General features: G+C 34.1%; 1 protein-coding gene across 3 annotated transcripts; it reads right to left on the reverse strand.

Annotated features, from left to right (window-relative positions):
• Positions 1-975: 975 nt before the first annotated feature.
• Pep (Protein on ecdysone puffs) lies at positions 976-20,396 on the reverse strand. Of its 3 annotated transcripts, none has more exons than XM_067788774.1 (4): positions 20,235-20,393; positions 14,743-15,076; positions 5,326-5,456; positions 976-3,274 (listed from the first exon to the last, which is right to left on the reverse strand). In XM_067788774.1, the coding sequence occupies exons 2-4, from the start codon at positions 15,031-15,033 to the stop codon at positions 1,810-1,812; spliced, it is 1,887 nt and encodes a 628-aa protein (XP_067644875.1). In that variant the 5' UTR covers positions 15,034-15,076; positions 20,235-20,393; the 3' UTR covers positions 976-1,809. The 3 variants fall into 3 exon arrangements, with proteins under 3 accessions (XP_067644875.1, XP_067644874.1, XP_067644876.1); XM_067788773.1 differs by lacking the exon at positions 5,326-5,456 and adding an exon at positions 9,823-10,040; XM_067788775.1 differs by lacking the exon at positions 5,326-5,456 and having other exon boundaries at positions 3,068-3,274; positions 20,235-20,396.
• Between the last annotated feature and the right edge of the window lie 1,888 nt (positions 20,397-22,284).

The raw sequence follows: 22,284 nt of genomic DNA on the forward strand, positions 1-22,284 counted from the left end.
AATTTAAGAATTTTTGTAAACAAATACTTTTTCCGTAAAATGTAAATTTGGCATTAATTTTGCTAAACAGTTAATTTTTGTAAAATTTATTTAAATAAATTGTTTATTTAAACAAATTCATTTTGCAAATCTTTTAGTAACATTTGAATTCAATAAATCATAAATCCCCTTGGCCAATATATGTATTTTATGGGTATATTATTATTTATTTTCGTACAGATGTTAAGTGGTTTGTTAAAATTGTAAAACTATTTGTTTATAATTAATTATATTTTGTAAAAAAAGGAACTACTTTTTCGAACACACTTTTGCCATAAAATTTTAGTTTTTCACTCATTTTGTACAAAAAAAATGTTTGCAGAATTTTGTTCAACCAATTGTTTAAACAAATGAATTTTGTAAAATTAACATCAAACATCAAACCTCAAATTAGTAATGCCTCGGATCTCTTTAATTTCACTCGATTAAGTATTGGGTAAAAACTTTATGGTCACGAAAAGATTACACAAATATATATTATATAAAGTTCAGGCGATGTGAGTCTCTTCAGAATTCAATTACAAAAATTTCTGTACAAAAATGATTAAAATCGGTTAATATTTGTGATATGTACATAAGTGGTTTTGAAAAGTTCGTCCCCAATGTGCGTTGGTGGTATAATGTGGTCATATCTCTTTCCCGAGATACTCGGGCTAGTATCTTAGTGGTGATTGTTACCGGAACGAACCGGATCAATATACGGCAAAGGACCATCACCATCGATAATATTTCGAAGAGTGTCTATCGTTAATACAACAGCTATGTAAATTTGTAAGATTTAATGTCGATCTTGGCCTTCTAACGTCGCAACGGGAACGGAAAAGCAATAATTTCGAGGTCGAGCTTGACCTATAAACATGAAGAGTAGCATTTAGTTTACGTCTGTAAAACTTACATTTAATAAAAAATATTCCATGGTATAAAAGAAACAACGCATTTTCATTTTATATTTTGTACATATAAAGGTTTCTTTTATTTACCTTTTAAAATGTGTTTTACATTTTATAATGCATAATACAGCAAAATCCGGTATACACCGAATAAAATACATTTATCTGCTTGTGATTTAAATCACAACTACTACACACATGACAAATTCTCCTTTAAAATACTCATTCACACGCTTGCAAAGACATGACATGAAATGTGTGCCCTATCTTTACTCACTGTTACATATTTAGATTTTGATAATTGTTTTTTTCTTAGCAGCTATTTGCTATATTACTGGCATTTTGCTTCCTTTGTTTCAAATTATTCTTATTTCCTGGCAATTTATTGGAAGTTGCATATTTTAAGTAGGTATTATGTAAATTGAATTATAATCGTAAATTGCTGAATACGTTTCTAGTTATATTTAAAGTTTTTGTTGAATATAATGTATATAAGATGCATTCTCAAATAAACGGAGTATGTTTGAATTAGTTTTGAGCGTTCTAACAGGTAATTGCTGCTTAACCTAACTGAGACAAAACTGCCCGTTTATTTGCGAACAAACCTTTAAAATGTGTAAATAATTTTGTATATTAAACTGTTGTTGCATTCTTTAATATATTGTCAAGTTGCAAAACATAAGTGTTCATGTAATAATTATTTTGGTTAGATAATTAATACAAGCTAAACTTAAATAGTGGAAATCATTTATGTGTATTTTTTTTTTTTCTATAATAAGTTAAACTATCTTTTCATCTTTTATGTTGATAATTTTTAAAAAGTGTCGTAATTTTGACGAATTTAAATATTATCGCCATGTCTAAACACTAAACTACTTGCTTAGTAGCGATTGTAACGCCCACGCCCACGACCACCACGCGTCGTAGCTTTTGGTGTTGCGCGCGCTGGTGTTGCCTTCTTTGAAGGCGATGTATCACCTGCTGGCGTAGCGGCAGCTGGTGTTGTAGCAGCAGCTTTAGCTGGTGTTTTGGCTGGTGTTTCAGCTTTTGGCTGTTCTTTAACTGGCTCTGGTTCGGGTGCTGCTTCTGCCTCTTGCTCAGCCTCATTTGCCTCCATTGATTCATCACCTGCCTCCTCTTCACCGCCCTCTTCACCTTCGGCAGCTTCACCGTTTTCATTCATCTCAACATCTTCTTCGCCCTCACCAGTGGCTTCTGAAGGATCATATAAATCACCTTCAGCACCTTCACCACCTTCACCATTTTCAGTCTTAACTTCAGTAGCCGTGGCTGCTGCCTCGGCTTCTTCCAATTTACGCTTCTTGCGCTCACTCTCTTCTTGAGCGGCAGCAGCGCGCTTTTGAGCAATCTTAGTATCGCTCGCTTTTTCATTGATGAACTTCAAGAAATTGCGATGATGAGTAACAGTACGAGAGTGTACCTCAACGGTTTTTTCGGTATCCAAGAATTTACCGCAAAGTGAACATTCGAAGCACTCCAATTTGGTAATGAGACCAGCACCAACTGGGCGGGTCCAGTTGTATTTGGGCAAACGATTATCAACTTCAGTTGGTATCTCATCACCTTCGGCGAAGTCAATAATGCAATCCTCTGGATCGACGGGCAAAGCAACTTCTTCCTCTTCTTGTGTTTCATTCAAATCTTCACCCTCTTTGGTTTCGTCAGCGCCCTCTTCACCTTCCTTTTTTTCAGCATCTTCGCCTTCGGCTTCTTCGCCTTCAGCACCATCTTCACCCTCTTTCTTAATTTCACCTTCGGCACCTTCAGCCTTTTTGGCAGCAGGCTTCTTCCTCTTCTTTTGTGGTGGGCGTAAGTCCTTCGATTCTTCTTCTTCGGTATGAATAGTCAGAGTTGGTCGTTTACGCTCGCCCACCTTAGTATTCTTTTCGGCTGCCTTTTGCAAGTGATCAGCCGACAACAAATGGGTATCATAATCAATGCGTGTAGCAAATTCTTTGTTGCATTCAACACATTTAGGATGTAAGAATTTTTTCAAACTCAAATGACCCTCTGACTTGCGATGAGCCGAAATATGTCCATGGAAGTTAAGATCGCACATAGTACAGTATTCCAATTGACGCTGCTTGGACTTGCCCATACGCTTCAAACGATCCAATTCAATAGATTTCAATTGCTCGGCAATCTTGGCTTCCTGACGAATCATATTGGCCTTTAGGCGATAGCTTTCTTCAATGCCCTCGCGCATCATTAAATGAGTACGACCCTTGATGTGATTCTCGAAGGAGTTGGCATCCCACATATGCTTCTTACACAAATGGCAATAGAACATGTCGTTCGGTACGCTGGCATAGGGAGATTCCTTGCTGCTCATTGAAAGTTGATAGAAATAAAAGTACACAAAAAAAGAAATGTATTAGTATTGTTGTATTTGTTTTCGTTTTGTATAAAACAAGAAATGGTTCAAAAAGGGGAGATTGCACTTATGCAAAATTCGTAAGCATTATTAAAGGTGTGTTAAATTTTCAGTATAAGATGTATTTCATTTATATATGGCCACTTTGTAATGATATCAATAGCAAATTGTAAATGAAATATATTTCACAAAATAATCCAGGCAGAATGGAAACTGAATTTTACAATTAATTTCTTAAAAATACATACATATGGTAATCATGGGACAGAGAAACTTTACCTAAACTGCTTTGAAGTTGGTTTGGTTTTGTACTTAAAAAAAACAAGGATGGCTAAGTTCGGGTGTAACCGAACATTACGTACTCAGCTGAGAGCTTTTGAGACAAAATGAGACAAATGTGAATGATGGGAGTGGGCCTTAGTTCTATAGGACGCCTTTTCGAGATATCGCCATAAAGGTGGACCAAGGGTGACTCTATGATGTGTTCGTACGGTATGGGTATCAAATTAAAGGTAGTAAGTAATGAGGGTTTTAAAAGGGAGTGGCCCTTACTTGTATATGCGAAGGCATTTTCGAGATATCGACCAAAATGTGGACCCGGGTGACCCAGAACACCATCTGTCGGGTACCGCTAATTTATTTATATATGTAATACCACAATCAGTATTCCTGCCATGATTCCAAAAGCTTTTGATTTCGTCCTGCAGAACTTTTTCATTCTCTTCTACTTAATATGGTACCAATTTTACAAAGTTTTTTCTAAAGTTATATCTTGCGTCAAAAAACCAATCCAATCGCAATGTTTATCCCTTTTTTCGTATTTGCTATAGAATTACGGCATTTTTTTAATTTTTTGAAATTTTCGATATCGAAAAAGTGGACGTGGTTATAGTCGGATTTCACCCATTTTTAATACCAATATAAAGTGAGTTCAGATAAGTACGTGAACTAAGTTTAGTACAGATATATCGATGTTTGCTCAAGTTATTGTGTTAACGGCCGAGCGGAAGGATACACGGTCGACTGTGTATAAAAACTGGGCTGACTTCAACCGATTTCACCCATTTTCATAGAAAACAGTGATCTTCATAGAATCTATGCCCCTACCAAATTTCACAAGGATTGGTAAGTTTTTGTTCGACTTACTTTTAAATTACCTTCTTTTAAAAGTGGGCGGTGCCACGCCCATTGTCCAAAATTTTTCTAATTTTTTTATTTCGCGTCATAAGGTCAACCCATCTACCAAGTTTTATCGCTTTAGCCGTCTTTGGTAATGAATTATCGCACTTTTTCGGTTTTTCGAAATTTTCGATATCGAAAAATTGGACGTGGTTATAGTCCGATTTCGTTCATTTTAAAAAGCGATCTGAGATGAGTGCCCAGGAACTTACATATCAAATTTCATTAAGATACCTCAAAATTTACTCAAGTTATCGTATTTACGGACGGACGGATATGGCTAAATGAATTTCTTTTTTCGCCCAGATCATTTTGATATAAAGAAGTCTATATCTATCTCGATTAGTTTATGCCGTTACTGATTACCGTTATGAGAACAAAATTAATATACTCTGTGAGCAGAGTTGAGTATAAAAAAACAGCCTAATGACATGAAAAGTGCCAAGAATTGGGCCTATTTAAGAGGACAGAACAAAAAAATACACGTTTGAGCTTTTAAAGTTTTACGAGTTTGTCGGTAGAAACTTGGGTGGACTGCCTTTGAAAAATGTTTCGTATTAACTCGCATAACCTTTTGCACAAAGTTGTATTAATTTTTTCCAGCTTCTGTGTAAATATACAAAATATTTCGGAAATTTTCCTGAATTTCGTGTATACAAAATTCCAATTTCAATATGGTCACAGCACATAGCAAGTCATTCCTATTTTATAAAATTTATTATATGTAATATATTTGAGTAAAATAGCATAGAGTATTTGAAAGGTTGTTTTTATTGAGAGATAGTTTATGTAGACATTTGTATCGCTTAGTAATTCACCAACCTTTTTTTGTTTTGTCTCTGACTCTGACTTTGACTATGTGGAACATTTCTGTCGAGGCTAAGGAGTCCGTCATTTCTGAGAAATAGACCTCTGAATGTACTTTCCAACTGTTCGCAAAGAAAATCGACATTCTAAAATAGAATAGAAAAGAATTATTGATGAGGTAATGCACTGAGACCTATGGGTCTATTGTGTCCTCTCTCTTCTCTTCACAGTACCTCATCTGATCCGATTACCCATAGAAAATCAAGGAAGATATTCAACTTCATTGTTTATATGTGCCTATTCTCTATGTTCAGTGAGACGGGACACTAAGGATGCCACTATATCATATGCCCCATTTGTGCTTATGCCTTTAACAACTGTGGTCTGCAATAACTTTAAATTTCCGTTATTCTTTGTTCATTCTTATACTGCTGTTTTAGTTTTTTCCTCCTGCTTTTTTTCTTAAGGTGAGATTGTTTTATTCAGAAGTGTTCAGGCCACGCACTTTACATTAACTTTTCACTGGCCAAGCTAAATGATTGCTCACCGAAATTTCAGAATAAGCTCGTTCACTCCACCCATCCATCAAATTGAATACCATACTAATTTCGTTGGGCCCGGGGCTTAGATGGGGGAGATAGGACATGTGAAGGGAAGAGAACACAATTTACCTATTGATCGCAGTGCATTAACTCAACAATAATTAATTTTGTTCTATTCTACTCTAGATATAATTTCTGCTTTGCTCTGAAATCAAGCCAACAATATAGTGTAGCTATCTGCTGAAAAGTTCAGTCACTATGGACAAGTGAGGAGTACGTCCTTTCATAAACTATGTATTGATTAGTGATTATGTATATAAAACTCGGGAAGCGGTATTTCTATTTAAATCTGAACGGTAAATTCCAAGCCGATATGAGCAGCTTATATAGAAAGCAGTACAATGACTTGGGTCATTTTTTAAAATGGTTAAACAATAAAGGAAACGAAAATTTTGCCTTGTGTTAAACTAGTCAGATACCACAACTAAATTGTACAGCCAAGTACACCGTTTGGTTTGATTTCATTTCTTTCCGTGGCAAACAGAGCATTAGTATTGTTCGTGATTTTTACTTCGAGCAATATATGTTGGTACATAAAATTTCTTAAGTGGTAAACTTCTTATTTTAATTTAACACACCGATAATACGCAATACCTATGATAAGGAAAAAATAAAATAATAAGTGTTGAAGTTTTATATTTAATTCTTACTATTTTTCATTGTTCGCGAAACCATTAACAAAAATATTAAAACAGATGTCGCCTTGTCCGTCCTGATGTCACGTTGTTTAAATTTTTCCCAAATTTTTAAATAAATTATAAAATTAAAAATTGCTTGAAATAAATGTTTTCAATCATTTAAAGCAATACGGGCAATCCCCGATTAACTCTTGCAAACAGACAACATTTGGTTAATTCGTTGTAGTTCTATAAATAAAACAAAAACAGCAACAATACCAGTGTCTCTGAAACCGCCTTACAAACATGCATAACTTCAACACATAATTACATACGAAGTATGGTATGTGTAGAAGATTAATATATGCAAAAGAAGGCAATTGGGAAAAACTTTACAACTAAGGCATGACGTAGCTGAATGCGTTTGTAAACATTTCAACTATCGTAGGAGTGCGGGTTCGAATCCCACTCCCGGGAGAAAAGGCTTTGAAGAGATTTACAAGGTATAATCGAAACAGCTGTCGCCTTGTCCGTCCTGATGTCATGTTGTTTAAATTTTTCCCAAATTATTAAATAAAAAATATTCTACCTCAAATCTTTTCGTATTGTGTTCATATGGCTCGTGACCTAATCTACAAACGTTGCGAGAAACACGCATTTCTCTTCTTGTATTTATATCTTAACTCTGAAAAAGATTTCAATCTCGTAATTCATTGTGATTCATTAACTTGTATCAATAGCATTGAAGCTTTCATCGAGGTGGTAAGAACACAATTTAGTTCTTTCTCTTCCAGCTGATCATCTTAATCGTTTGCTAATTAAACCAAACGAGCAATGGGTTTTAGCTGTGTATTTTTGGACTCCAATATATACATCGATGCGTCGTTTAACAAAATCGCGAGTCGTTTGTGATTCATATACTTGTGTCAATAGCATTGAAGCATCTATCGACGTGGTAAGTACAGAATCTGGAGCTTATTCTTACAGCTGCTAAACTTAATCGTTTGCCAATTATACCAAACGACCAATGGGTATTAGCTGTATATTGTTGAATTTAATAAAATATATAGTGGAAAATTTGTTAAAATCGTGAGTCATTTGTGATTCATTAACTTTTGTCAATATCATTGAAGCTTTCATCGACGTGGTAAGGACAGAATCTAGAGCTTATTCTTACAGCTATTAATCTTAATCGTTTGCAAAAAACAAACGAGCAATGGGTTTAGCTGTGTATTTTTGGATTCCAAAATATAGTTACATCGCTATACCTTGAAAAATGTGTACCATCCATCTTGAGCCATTTATTTGTCAATAGCATTGCAGCATTAATCGACGTGGTAAGTACAGAATCTATTATTTTCTGTTACATCTTATCTTAATATCGTTTGCCAATTAAAACAAACGAACAATGGGTTTTAGCTGTGTATTTTTGGACTCCAATATTTACATCGATGCGTCATTTGACAAAATCGCGAGTCGTTTGTCAATAGCATCAAGCATCCATCGACGTGGTAAGTACAGAATCTAGAGCTTATTCTTACAGCTACTAAACTTAATCGTTTGCCAATTATACAAAACTACCAATGGGTATTAGCTGTATATTGTTGAATTTAATAAAATATATCGACTGGAAAATTTGTTAAAATCGTGAGTCATTTCTGATTCATTAACTTTTGTCAATAGCATTCAAGCATTAATCGACATGATAAGAACAGAATCTAGTATTTTCTAGAAAAGTTATCACCTTAATATCGGTTGGCAATTAAAACAATCCGTGTGCTGATTCGCTATGTATGTATACATGCTTTCCAGTATTTGTATTAAAACTTTACGAATAACCTAAATATATCACTTCAACACTTTTTCATGTGGTACACCATTAACATAGTCCATTTCTCCGAATTATGATATACATATATATAAATAAGAAATTTGTATTTTTATTTCGAATTCCTTAGTAAATAAAATTTTGATTATTTAAGGAAAGACCCTTTAAGATATTAATTTTTTTTTTCTAACGGCTCTTTTCATTTCCGCTTGCCACACCGAAGTTCCTGGGTACAAGTGCCGGCAAAGCAACATCAAAAATGAAGAAAAAAGTTTTCTTAGCTGATTCGCCCCTCAGCAATGGTTTGGCAAATACTCGGAGGGTATTTCTGCCATGAAAACCTTCTGTGACAATTCAGCCGCCCTTAGGAGGTGGCATAAAACAAGTTAAGTCCCGTCCCGCCAACTTGTAGGGAAAACTGAAAGAAGCATCACTCAAATTGGAGGAAATTCGGCAATAAATCGCGCCAAGTATTTTTTTTTAAATATGCCATTATGGCTATGATTCGTATCTTTGGCAACCAACGAATATTTAAGAAATAAATCGCGCCAAGTATTTTTTTTTTTAAATATGCCATTATGGCTATGATTCGTATCTTTGGCAACCACCGAATATTTAAGAAATAAATAATTGCCGCGAGTCGATTATGCTGTCAACCAAAATTTGTCAACAGATCTACATATTAAAATTTATGGAAATTAAATAATTTTCAAATAATGGCTTGAAACTTTAAAAATTTTAAATATCTAAATAAGTCATTTCATATCATAATTCGAAAAAAATAGCTATGTATGTAGCATGGTATAGCTAAAAGTAAATAGTAATAGTAAAGTTGCCCGGTTATACATATTTTGATGATAAAGCTAGTATAGGTGGAAAATGCGCGTTAAATACTTTTTAACAAACTAAAGGCACGTATGAAAAAAAATAAATGCTATATAATTAAAAATAATGAACTTAAATTTCCGTTAAAAATATGCAATAAAATAAAAATGAAAGTTTATATTATTAATATAAAAATATAAAAACAAGAAATATCGCGATTTCATGATTATATATATACATATATATATATATATCCCACCCAGAAACTCCATTCCGACCTACAGACTTTTTTATCATCACTTTACCCACAGTTGGATCATGCTTTTAAAATTCCCTGGCAAACAATGTTCTTAACAAAGAACATATATTTACTTTGCTATATGGAAATAATGAAAGCTCCTTTATGCAAATTTACTTTTCAATTAATAAATGGGTTTTGCAAAGAACGTTTAGTTATGGTATAGGTATATGTTTTTGGTGGGGGTTTTAAATAACAATTCCCCATTTATATTTTGAAATTGAATTGATATAATAGTAGTATTAAAAATGAAGTAGGTTTTTTTGTTTTGTATTGGTACGAAATTGAAAATGTTTACAGTAAAACTTTTTGAAAAATTGTTTTTTTGTGAAAAGCGCTTACCTCTCAGTTTTCTTTTCGCCAGAAGCGGAATCCTTCTTTTTATTGTTGGCATTTTTAGCCAAAAGTTTCTTAGCACGATCAAAAGCATTCTGCTTGCGAATACCGCCAGCACCTTGCTTTTGACCTGTTTTAGCACCAGCTGCGCCACGGTTTTGCACACCTCCTTGACCACGGCGATTGTTCATGCGATTGCCAGGTGCTCCACTACGATTGACCATCTTTATGTTTTTTTATAAGTTATAGTTGTTTTTTTTTAATAATTTTGAATGGGGTTTGTTTTTGCATATGAAATGTTGTACACATTCAATCAAGTTGCATAAGCAATTAATGTTTGCATTTTTAATTATTGCATACAAAATATGACGAAGAAAATGCACATAAATATTTCAAAAGAGCAGTATTTCACATTATTTTTTTGGTTATATAACGAAGATCACAAATATAACAGTTTTTACAAATGTGTGCAGTTTTATTTGCATTTCGCATATTTTCGACGCACAGTTCAATGGTTTTTTGTAGTTGTTGAAAATCATGTTGTGACCAATTGCAGCAAAGTGCATGGTTCACGTTTTATATTTTTGTGTTTTTTGTTAAAATACACGATTTCGCAGAAAATATATATATAAATACATAACACATTTTAACAGAATTTAGAAGTTTGCATTTGTGGAAAGCATACAGATATATTTCAATTTTTTCGTTTTTTCCATTGATTTTAAGTTTTTAATATTTGATAGAAATGGTATGTGGTTATAAGATGTGTCAAATCGTTGGCAGATTAGGCAATGAACAATTAGCATGTGAAGTAGATGATTTATTTGGCGGAGAGCAGCAATGGCATCAACACACACATATATGAGCATAAGAGCAGCCGAAATGGCATAAATGAAATGTGTGCGTGTACATTTGATGTTGATAATATAACAGTATCGATCGCAATTTTTCAAATATATATAGTCGTTGAAGTTTTTCAGGTATCAGAAATATACAGCAGATGTTTACGAAATATACCCATTATAACATTTTAGTTTTTTTCGAAATACACAATATGAGAACAAGTCAGATATATTGTGAAAGCGCGTTTGATTTTGTTTATAAAACAAAATTCATTAATGTTTTTTTTTTATCAAAAATAATTGTAAGAGTTTATGCGAATGTTTGCCATTCGGGTTTAGTTTATTTGTTTTTAAATCACCAGCATTTTGGATTGTAATAAACAATTGTTGAAGAATCACCAAACCAGACCAGTGGTATATGTCCGTAGTGATAGTCGGTAGTGAGCACAGTAGAGTAGGCAGAGATCAGCATCGGATCGATCATTTGTGAAACACAGTTGTGTCGAGTGATACGCACCAAGTTGAAGTAGTAACATCGGTTGGTACATTTTTAATAATTATTCAATATATAGTTTTTTGTTTGGCGGTGGTATGTTATGTAGCGTGAATTTGAATTGCGTAAATGCATGTGTTTATTCGCATTTGCGATCATGCATTAAGAATGCAATGGTTTTCAATAAGCAACATGTATATTTTTATAAAGGGACGGAATTCATTATTTATTAAAACATTTTATAAATAGATTTATGAAAACCAATTGCAGAAATGCGTATTATAAACGCATTAACATGACGCAAGCAATGCAAAAAAACAATTACAACAATTGCATACGCATCATTATCATAACGTCAACCATAACCGCATTGTATTATTTTTCATTTGTTGTTTTGGATTTTCCAAAAATGTTTTTCGAAGTTGCAACATATTTTCGATCACAATCGATACGCAGCAGATGGAACACAATGGAACATATCAACAGGTGGTTTAGTGCGTTTTAGGGTTTTTTGTTTGGTTTTTATATATGGAGAAGAGAAAAGAAAGTATACAATTGGTAATTAGCAATTTGGAATTATGCAGCGAGTAGAGCAAAACAGGTTTGTTTTTGTTTGTAAGTCTTAAAATTATAAAATATACATTTTATGAAAATTACGTACGGCTGTAGCTTACAGTTTAAAACTTGAGGTAACTAAAAGTGATAAATGTTTGTTGTTATGTTACAACAAACAACATTAATAGGTGGTATGGTACAGCTAAGGAAGTGTACATTTTTTGTGATTACTTTAAATATATTGCTTTATATTTGAAAATTATAAAGAAATAATTGTCCTGCAGAAAAATTGTGCACCGTCATATTTTTGGTCTTTTCTCTCTTCTCTGGCTATATAAAAATGCAGCATTTAAAATGGACAAATGCTTTTTTAATTGAAAACCTTCAAATGCACAATCCTTTTACATAAATCTTTTGATTTGCACTTTGTGTGTACTAAATTAACAAGTTTTATTTTAGGATGAAAATTAAGTTCTAATAAAAATCTTTCGTGCTTTAAGTCCTTATAAATAAGAATTGAATTCTTAAAAATAGGTTTTCTATATAAAATACATACTGGATACATACGCATAAAATGTAAAGGTAAATTAAATACCGTATACGTGGTTTAATGTAAAGGTTTCTACGATGAATGCTAGGCTTAAGTGTTATAGGACGCATAAGCTGGTCCGCGGTAGAATCATATATATATATATATATATATAAATAAATGACAAGATAATTTTAAAAGTAAAGTTTCAATATAAAAAAAATTTAAATATACAGGGTGACGGGTAGGGCCGTATACAAGAAAAGGTGTTTTATATTAGGACGAGTTTTCCTAAACGGGGTTGCCTTCAGTGGTTTTGCATAAACCCTGGTAGTATTTCTGCTATTAAGAATAAATAAAAAAGGCCCGGTTTATCAGTGGTTGGTTAATCTAAGCTTAAACTAAGCTTGCTTAAACTATAGGAAAATTTAAACTCCAGTTAAACTACTGAGCCGTTTTTCAGTCACAGTTTAAGGCCGCCTTTGGGGTATGCTGTTAGGTGCGGCAACATTGGTTTTTTTATCTAGATAATTTGCAGATACGGCAACAGCTGGATTTTGTTTACCCAACAAACATGGAAAAAATATCTGCGGCGAAATATATATCTAGTTCCGGAAGTGATATCCATCATTAATTATTCTTAAACCAGATAGTTCTCGAGTTGATATCCAACTTCATTCTCCAGTCACTATCCAACCTTTGAGAAATTTTGTAAAATTAAGTTTCCCAATTGATCTCCAACGTCATTCGTATTTTCCAATTATTATCCTAATTTCGAGAGATTTTGAGAAATGGTAAGTTCTCAAATAAATATTCAACCCATTTCTCCAGTTGATATCTTAGATTACATATCGAGTTGAGATGGAGTTGAAAAAAATCTCTAAGGTGGTACCACCAAACCCAACAGCTGTTTCTTGTGAGAAATAAATACTAGGCTAATTGAAGTATTGAAGCGTAATTAATCAAGAATAAATTATATAGGCGGTCGCCGTGGTGTGATGGTAGCGTGCTCCGCCTACCACACCGAAGATCCGACGTCAACATCATTGAATCTTACATTTGAGTCCAATTAGAGAACCACAAGTTGTTAATTACATTTTTTCAACTTAAGTAAAAGCATATTTTGCTTTATAAAAAGTTCCCTCTTTTGCTGAGTACGCTATGATTCTCGAGTTGAGCCACGGTTTCGAAACAACTCTTGAGATTTTAGAATGTCTAGTTATTAACATCGGCAGTGTCTGGCAAGCGCTCCGATTGTATTTCTGCCATGAAAAGCTCTCAGTGAAAACTCATCTGCCTTGCAGATGCCGTTCGGAGTCGGCATAAAACATGTAGGTCCCGTCCGGCCAATTTGTAGGGAAAAATGAAGAGGAGCACGACGCAAATTGGAAGAGAAGCTCGGCCTTAGATCTCTTCGGAGGTTATCGCGCCTTACATTTATTTTTTTTTTTTTTTAGTTATTAACATGAGCTCTAATGGTATTCAAGCCCAAATGTTTGTTGGGTATATTCGACGCCATTTCGTACGAACGAAAATAACTGATAGGTTAACTAGAAGAGTTTAAACATGGCAGATCTGCGTTTAAGCTTAGCTTAAAATTCAGTTAAAGTAGATTGAAAAACTGCAGAATAAGTTTAAGCGTAGTTTAACTGACAAACTGAGTTGAACTTGTACTGAAAACCCGTAAAAGCTTCTACGAGTCAATACGTACATAGCTAACTGGCGAGTGTGCAACCTATAAGAACTTCTGAATTTACTTATTTTTTACAAATATCGCAAAGATCTCAAGTGATAGGTGTATTTGAAAATGATTCATACCTTCAAATGTATCTCAACAATAATGAGTTTATTTTCACGTCCCTACCAAGGGATGTTTTTAAATTTCAAGTAAGATGCTTGGAATAGGTAGAATGAATTGGGTAAGTTTCATTGAATTGTAAAAGAAAATTAAAATGCTGACAAATTTTTAGAGTTCTCGAATTGATAAATTTAATATCTGGAAATATCTGTCCAAATTACCTCCTAACTCTTAGTCATGGTTCCATTTTGAAAATTTTTATGAAATGGTCGGTTAAATTTTTAGACCTGCGTCTTTGAAAACTTATAAGACTTCAAACTTTACTAATTCGATCTAACACAAAATGTGAAGCAACTTTGGATATAATTCAATTTTTATTGATACATATTGCAGTGGGGGGGGGGGGGGGGGGGGGGGGCATTGTAGTAACAGATATATTTTGTTTATTAAGTAAATATATGAAAAGTGAGTTAAGCAAATGTTGAATAAGCAGACCGTAGCATGATTATTATACTGATTCCAAAAGTTAAGCATTTAATCGTATCTACCTACCTACTTTTTACGCACGTATACGATAGAATATTTTACATTAAATTTGATATTATATTCCCATATAAGCAGATAATGTAGATAAAAACATAAAGAGCCGACTTTAAAACAAAAACTACCAATTTGAACATATAAAAAATTTAATATATTGTGTACATACCGGTCCACTGCGTTGATTGCGATTGCCCATACCACCGCCACCGCCGCGCGGTAAATCCAACAGGGATGGTGGATTTTGATTACGGAACAAATTGTTCAAAAGATTGTTCGCCAAATTGATAGCTTGAGCATTCATGCCTTGGCCACCACCTTGGCGCATATTACCAAAGTTACCAGTGTTGGGTGTATCCCAGGGTGACATGTTCATATTCATGCGATTGGCGCCCATTGGTCCACCATAGTTATTACCGCCAAAATTGCGGTTACGATTTTGATTTCCACGGAATGCCATTTTCTTACTTCCGCTGTTGTTTTTATTACTCGCTTGTTTAACGCTAAAAAAATTAATGAAAAAATAAATAATTAATTTAAACGAAGAAATGAACAGTTTAAATAAAAAGATGAAACATAGATAAGGAATATGTACATTAAAGAAAGGATACTGCCGCTTGTGCAGCAAACACTTCTGCATACCTTGGAGACATTTGAGTTTACAAAATTTATAGTTTTAGTTAAGCCAAAAGTTGATACGACACACTAATCAACCAATCTAGACCTAGCGATAAAACGATTGCTTTATTTTTTTTTAGAGCTAAAGAGTAATAGCTAAATGCTAAAGCTTTCCAACAATCTGAAAAAACATAAAGAACAGACAGCAAACAAGAGTTGCTATAAATTACGAGTTTAAATAAATATTTGTACGAATGTTTTAAATTTTTGTTTTTTTCAGAGATTTAAATATTATAAAGATCGAGGAGCCGCGTCTGTAACTTAACAGTCAGTTTCTGAACTTTATTCTGTAGGACTTTGCGCTCATATGTACATTTATAATTTTGAAGTATGAAGCAGGTGAATAGATGGCCATTTGGGTATTTACACCCAGCTAGTACCTCTAGCCGTTATTTTCTAGAGAAGGAAATAGTCAAGGGGTTGATCAGTTGCCCCATTTTATTAGTTAAACTGCCGCTAACCGAACGCCAGAGCTTAAGAAAAGGCCGGTAAGGGAATTTTTAGCTGTGGTTATTGCCGATGGGGGTAAGAGCAGACTGACCAATACAAAAATCAGTGACAATATTTCAATTATATAAGGCCAGAGTAGCGTGCTGTGCCCAAAATAAAATGGGTATTTCTATACGACAGCATGACACTCCTAATACACATCCAAATATATCGAAAGTGATGTCAAAAGACGCGCTTTGGACCCAGGGTCACGGATCCGAAAGCGGAGATATTCCAGAGATATTTGCAAATAAAATTAAAAATAATTTATTTAATAATTGGGGAAAAATTTAAACAAAGTGACATCAGGACGGACAAGGCGAGAGCTGTTTCGATTATACCTTGTAAATCTTTCGGTAAAAGTCTAGTTGAGGGTCGACGGCTAATACGCTACCAAACATATCTAGAGGTGGAGATTGCGGCAGAAACAAGTGTAAATAATGCAATTGAAACTTTTCAATTCACCGACGTAGAGTTAGATGATATAATGAACATTTCTAAATCTTTTAGAAACAAATATGGTGGAAAAAAGCTTTTGTCGGAGGGGGTATTTAAAGATGCCATGATTTACATTGCTCACTTCTACAAAGATATAATAAATGAATCAATAAACAGTAGCATTGTTCCAAATTGCTGGAAAGTATCAACTATAGTACCTGCGGAAAAAGTCAAAAATACAGTAAGGCCAGAGGAACTGCGCCCAATTAATACGCTACCCGCAGATGAAAAAATTATGGAAACGGTGGTTAAAAATCAATTAGTGGCATATCTAGATAAATACCAAATTATTATACCTGAACAATCTGGGTTTAGGAAAAGCCATTCTTGCGAAACCGCACTGAATATGGTTATTGCGGAATGGAAAGAGGATATAACTGATAAGAAAGTTGTGATCTCAGTCTTTTTAGACTTAAAACGTGCTTTTGAAACTGTGGATAGAGAGGAACTGCTGAATGTTATGTTTAATAATGGGATAAGAGGAAAATCCTTGGAATGGTTCAGAAGCTATTTGAGTAATAGAAAACAGAAGACGATAATTGGAAGTGCAGTTTCACCGGTTGCTGATGTACATATTGGGCTACCGCAAGGTTCAGTATTGGCACCGCTATTGTTTACAATATATATTAACGATATTAAAGAATGCTTGAAATATTGCAATATTCGACTATTTGCGGATGATGCATTGATAACCATTAGTGAAAGAAGTGAGGGCTTTGCGGTATCGAAAATGCAAGAAGACTTAGACTCCCTTTACAAATGGCTATGCCATAGAAAGTTGAAAGTGAACGTGGATAAAACCAAAAGTATGATATTTTGCAAAAATCAAAGCATTATGGGTGCCAATACCCTTAGCAATATTACTCTGAAGATAAGAAATGTTGAAATTCAGCAAGTAGACAAGATCAAATACCTAGGAGTCTGGATCGACAAAAACCTTAGATTTGGAGAACACATAAATTATTTAGAAAACAAAATTGCAAAAAAAATTGGTTTTATGTACAGAACTTGTAAATATATTAGTCAACGACACAAATTATTAGTGTATCGATCAATTATTGAACCGCACTTTATCTATTGTCCAACAATCCTGCTATTAGCAAATGACACACAAATAAAAAAACTGCAGATACAACAAAACAAGGCAATGCGATTAATTTTAAAATGTTCGCTTAGAACACCAAAAACTACAATGCTAAATATGTTAAACTGGCTCAGTGTAAAACAGTCGATATATTATTTCACATTGAAATTTATACATCATATGAAATTAGGAATAACACCGAATTATCTGAACGGGAGAATACATTTTAATCATGAAATACATAACTATGGAACTAGAAGCAGCGGAAATATAAGACTGCCTAGAGTAAGAACGGAGTTCGCGAAGAAGACTTTAGAATATATAGGTTATAAAATGTACAATGAATTACCAAATGCGATAAAAGACTGTGAAAATATTAATAAGTTTAAAGCAAAATTATTTTTATACTGTAAGTCATTAAGCATGTAATGTATACAATTTATTTATATATATATATATATATATATTTTTTTTTTTACCTTGAACTAGGTCTTAAAGACCGTAAATAAATAAATTATTATTATTATAAAAGACCCGTATTAATCTCGACAATAATCCGAAGGCGGAAAAGAAAAATTTTATATCTATCCGGAAATATTTGCAGTTGAAGTTGGCCATTTTCATGTGGTTCTTGAAATGTTGTATACCCACAAAAAAAAAAAAAAAAATTGTACCGTTTTACAAGACGGTGCTCTACCTCGATAACACTCCGCAAAGCCTTCGGGGAGTAACCTTATCGCTACAACAGCAACAACAACGGTGCCCTACCGAATTTTTATCAAAGGTGATTACAATAGGCGCGTCTCGACCCCCGTTTTTAGAATCCGAAAACCAAAATTTAATTTTTTATTTCTGTCAAAAGATGTAAGCAAAAAATCGGATCAAATTCTCATGGGGTTGTTGTTTTTTGCCAGATTTGTTGTACACACACATACAAACTAATGCAGAAAGATGTTCTGCGCGTATTTAGTTTCGACACCCAAACCGGTGTCAGACCCACCCAGGGTAATTTTTTATAAGCTCGGCCGAAGCCGCCAACGCGGAAAGGTGTTCTAAAAAAAACTATGGGTAATTCTTTACTTTAGCTCACAACTGCTAAAAATCGTCCAAAAATATCAGGAGAGGTGTCAAAAGACGCGCTTTGGACCCAGGATCACGAATATGAAAACGGAAATTCAAAATTTTATTTCGTTGGAGATACAGAGAAACAAAATTGAAAATTTTCATGTGAATGTTTTAATAATATTGTTTTACCCACAAGAAAAACAGGGTAAACGTGTTTTGCGCGGATATAGTTTTGGTCTCCAATCCGGTGTTGGACCCACCCAGGGTAATTTTTTTTTTAAACGCGGCCGAAGGCCTCCAATGCAGAAAGGTGTTCTACGCAAAACTCTTGACAGACATAAAATTGCCTTTTGACACCTCTCCCGATATTTTTGGTCGGGTTTTTGTAGTTTTGAGCTAAAGTAAAGAATTACCAAACTATGGATCGGGCACCATATTTCGGAACCTCTCGCGGTCATTTTATGGTTTTTTGTGGACAACTTTCGACAGAAATACAATTTTTGATTAGGATTTCGGTTTCTTAAAACGGAGGCCGAGACGCATCTTTTGATACCGCCTTTGATAATTGTTCTCGAGATTAATACGCGCGTATTTTGACACCACTCTCGATATTTTTGGTAGCGTATTAGCAGTCGACCCCTCAAATAGACTATTACCTTATTTTTTATAAGCGCGGCCGAAGGCCCCCAACGCAGAAAGATGTTCTGCGCAAAAATACTATGGATCCCACCCCCGGTTTCGGAGGGACCCGCGGTCTTTTTCGGTTTTTCGTTAATATCTTTTGAACGGGTAAAAAAAAAGATAACTTCCGCTTTTGGAATCTTGATCTAGACGTGAATACGCGTCTTTTGATCTCACTCGAAAATTTTGGTACCGTAAACTGCACTATTAACAGTCGTTTGACACCTCTACTTTTTGGACTAGTTTTAGCAGTTGTGAGCTTAGGTAAAGAACTACCGAGTACACTTGAATTTTTATATTTGCCAAAGTAAACCAGATTACGTGTATGTACACCAATGCTACACATGGCCCCCACCCGACAGAACGAAAAATCGATCGTTCAACAGATACAAAGACGAGACAGCGAATATTCGTACTATGGCTGCAAGCAACGAACTGTAAAAAGGCATATGGCCAAAAGATGTGGATAACATATATACTTTCAAAATTAATTTTGGGTTTAAATTTGGCCAAGTTGATAATAACTATCAAAAGCTAACCCGGCAAAGATCAACTTTGTACAATAGTTTTGAATACGCGAAACCGGCCGGTTTGATATGCAATTCCAAAATTTAGACTGCAGCAAAAGAATTGGCGGCTGACGCATACGAACAAGTTTAGAGAAATAATAGTGAGAACTTGTCAGGCAGGTATAAGCGTATACATACACAAAACCGGGCGACTAAAAATCAAAGGAAAATATGCAAGGCTAAAAGAAAATGGCGGCCGATATCTCGTGGCAAAGTATTTTATAGCTCGTATTCAATCATGTATATGTATTTCTAAAATGGAAATTATAAAAATACAATATATTTTACTACACCCGGTGAACTTAGAAATTTATGAACTCGCTGAAGCACTTCTAGGTACCTCTTGAAGCAAAATAGCAGCCTGTACTTTAGCTCCAATACTTGACGCCTTTATAGCTAAAATTAACTTGAAAAACCGACAAGTACAAAAAAAAAAAGCGACTGAATTGCAGTTAAATGCAAAATTTGTTAAAAACTACAAAAAAAATTAACAATGTAACAAAATGATTTCCCTTATAGGTATGTATATCTAACGAGGAACTTAAAATGTATTACACAATAACTCAAATTTAGTTTGCACATCTCTAATGAACTTACCTTTAAACGAAATATTCCTTTTTAAAAGATTCTTCAGTTTTTTAGAAATTTTTCTTTGAATTGAAAAAAATTCAAAATGGCGATGGTGTGATTTTTTTTATGAACAAACCCGCGTTCACGCACACGTACTACACGAGCAAAGAACGAAGAATGAATGAGTTGGCGGAGCCGGAAGAAAAAGCTGGATGCCGATTGCTGGGTCAACGAATAAAAATGAACACAAGCGAATAAGCCTTTTAGTGCTGCCAGCTTACACCTTTTATGTACCTTATGCATTGTTAGTACTATGCCCTACAAGAACATATTCGGGTAGACAGCTTGTGATATACCAGGTTTGTCCACCGATCCTCTAATGCTTGTTTCTTTGAGCGCTTTCGGCGAACACAAGTGTTGACCAATCTTGATTTATTTTTGATCCACTCAACGTTTGAGACTTTACGTCATATTACTGAGCATACATATTTTTCGTCAAATTCGATGTAGGGTTATCTACCTTATTTAAATATACTTTATTTTTGTAAATTATTTTTGAAATATTTTATTTTGTATAGTATTTCGAAATAAAAATTTTATTGATAGTTATTTTTAAATTTTCAATGTCAATATTTTTATTAAAAATTATAAGTAAAATTTTATTTAAATAATATAGTTTACACTATATTCGCCTCCACCGTGGTGTGATGGTAGCATGCTCTGCCTACTAAACCGAAGATCCTGGGTTCATGCCCCGGGCAAAGCAACGTTAAAATTTTAGAAATAAAGTTTTTCAGAATAAAAAAACCGACGAAACTTTATCGGAACTTCAAAACACAAAAACAATTTCTATCATGAAAAAGCGAGACCACTATTCCCCCAAAATTAGTGAGTTTGACATGTTTTTGTTTATGTTTTACACTTTATTTGTACATTGACTCTTTTAACAATTAAGCCAATGCAAATACCACGCGAAAATTATTTCGGTCTCTGATGGTTCACTTTTTTCACAAGAAAGTTGAATATAGTTGTGTTTTTATGCACCAAATTTTCAAACTAAAAACAAAATTATCATGTGTCAGGAAAAAATAGAGAAAAAACTGTCGAATGTCAAAAAAACCTATCGAAATACAAACTGGCTCGTTTGTTTTTAATGAACTAGATTGTAATTTCCTTGTATATCGTTAGTTTTTTGAAATATAGTTTACACAGGGAGTGCGACAAAAAATTGAAGATAAAATACAAGAAAAAATGCACGAAAATAAAGTAGTGTCATATAGGTATGCCTGGCAGATGGCTTTTGGAACCGGCATGCAACAAGTAGGTCCCGTCCCGCCAATTTGTAGGAACAATTAAAAGGAGCACAACGCAAATTTGAAGAGAAGCCCGACAAAAAATCTCTTCGGAGGTTATCGCGCCTTACATTTATTTATTTAGTGGAATTGCAAAAACAAAATTCATAGTAAAGGTTCATGCACATTATACGACGCGACATATAGCGACAAAATATTCTTTGCTTGTATTCTTATGGAGCCATGCACACGTAGCGACAGTCGTACGACACGACACGACCAAGTTGACCAACTAGCAACTACGCTTCAAAAAACGCGACTACTCCATAAATAATGTAATGAGTACTCCTTTGGGAGTATAGGAGTATTCCAAAACTAATATGTATTCATACAAAAAATGTGCTCCAATTAACATTGCGATGTCCTAGGAGAGGAGTAGGTGATCCCACTCTCGCTTTGTTTGTGAGTATTCCATAGAGTACATACGTGAGAGTACTTTCCAAAGTAATTTCACTGTAGTACTCCATGGAGCATCCACAGAGGATCATATGCCAAAGTACTAAAGAGGAATTGTGCCGGAAAGAATTATCGGAGTGAATTTAATTTTAAATGAAAATAAATGAAGAGGGGCAATACAACTTTTATACTTTTTACTACGAATATTCTTATGTTATTTAACATTTGCGTGAATAAAGAAACTTATATTTCTCTATACTACAGTATGTATACATAAAACCAGTGCGCGGTTGCATTTTATCAGAGTTGCCATAGTAAAATTTTATTAT

The sequence above is a fragment of the Eurosta solidaginis genome, chromosome 5, assembly GCF_040869045.1.
Source record: "Eurosta solidaginis isolate ZX-2024a chromosome 5, ASM4086904v1, whole genome shotgun sequence".
NCBI lineage: Eukaryota > Metazoa > Arthropoda > Insecta > Diptera > Tephritidae > Eurosta > Eurosta solidaginis.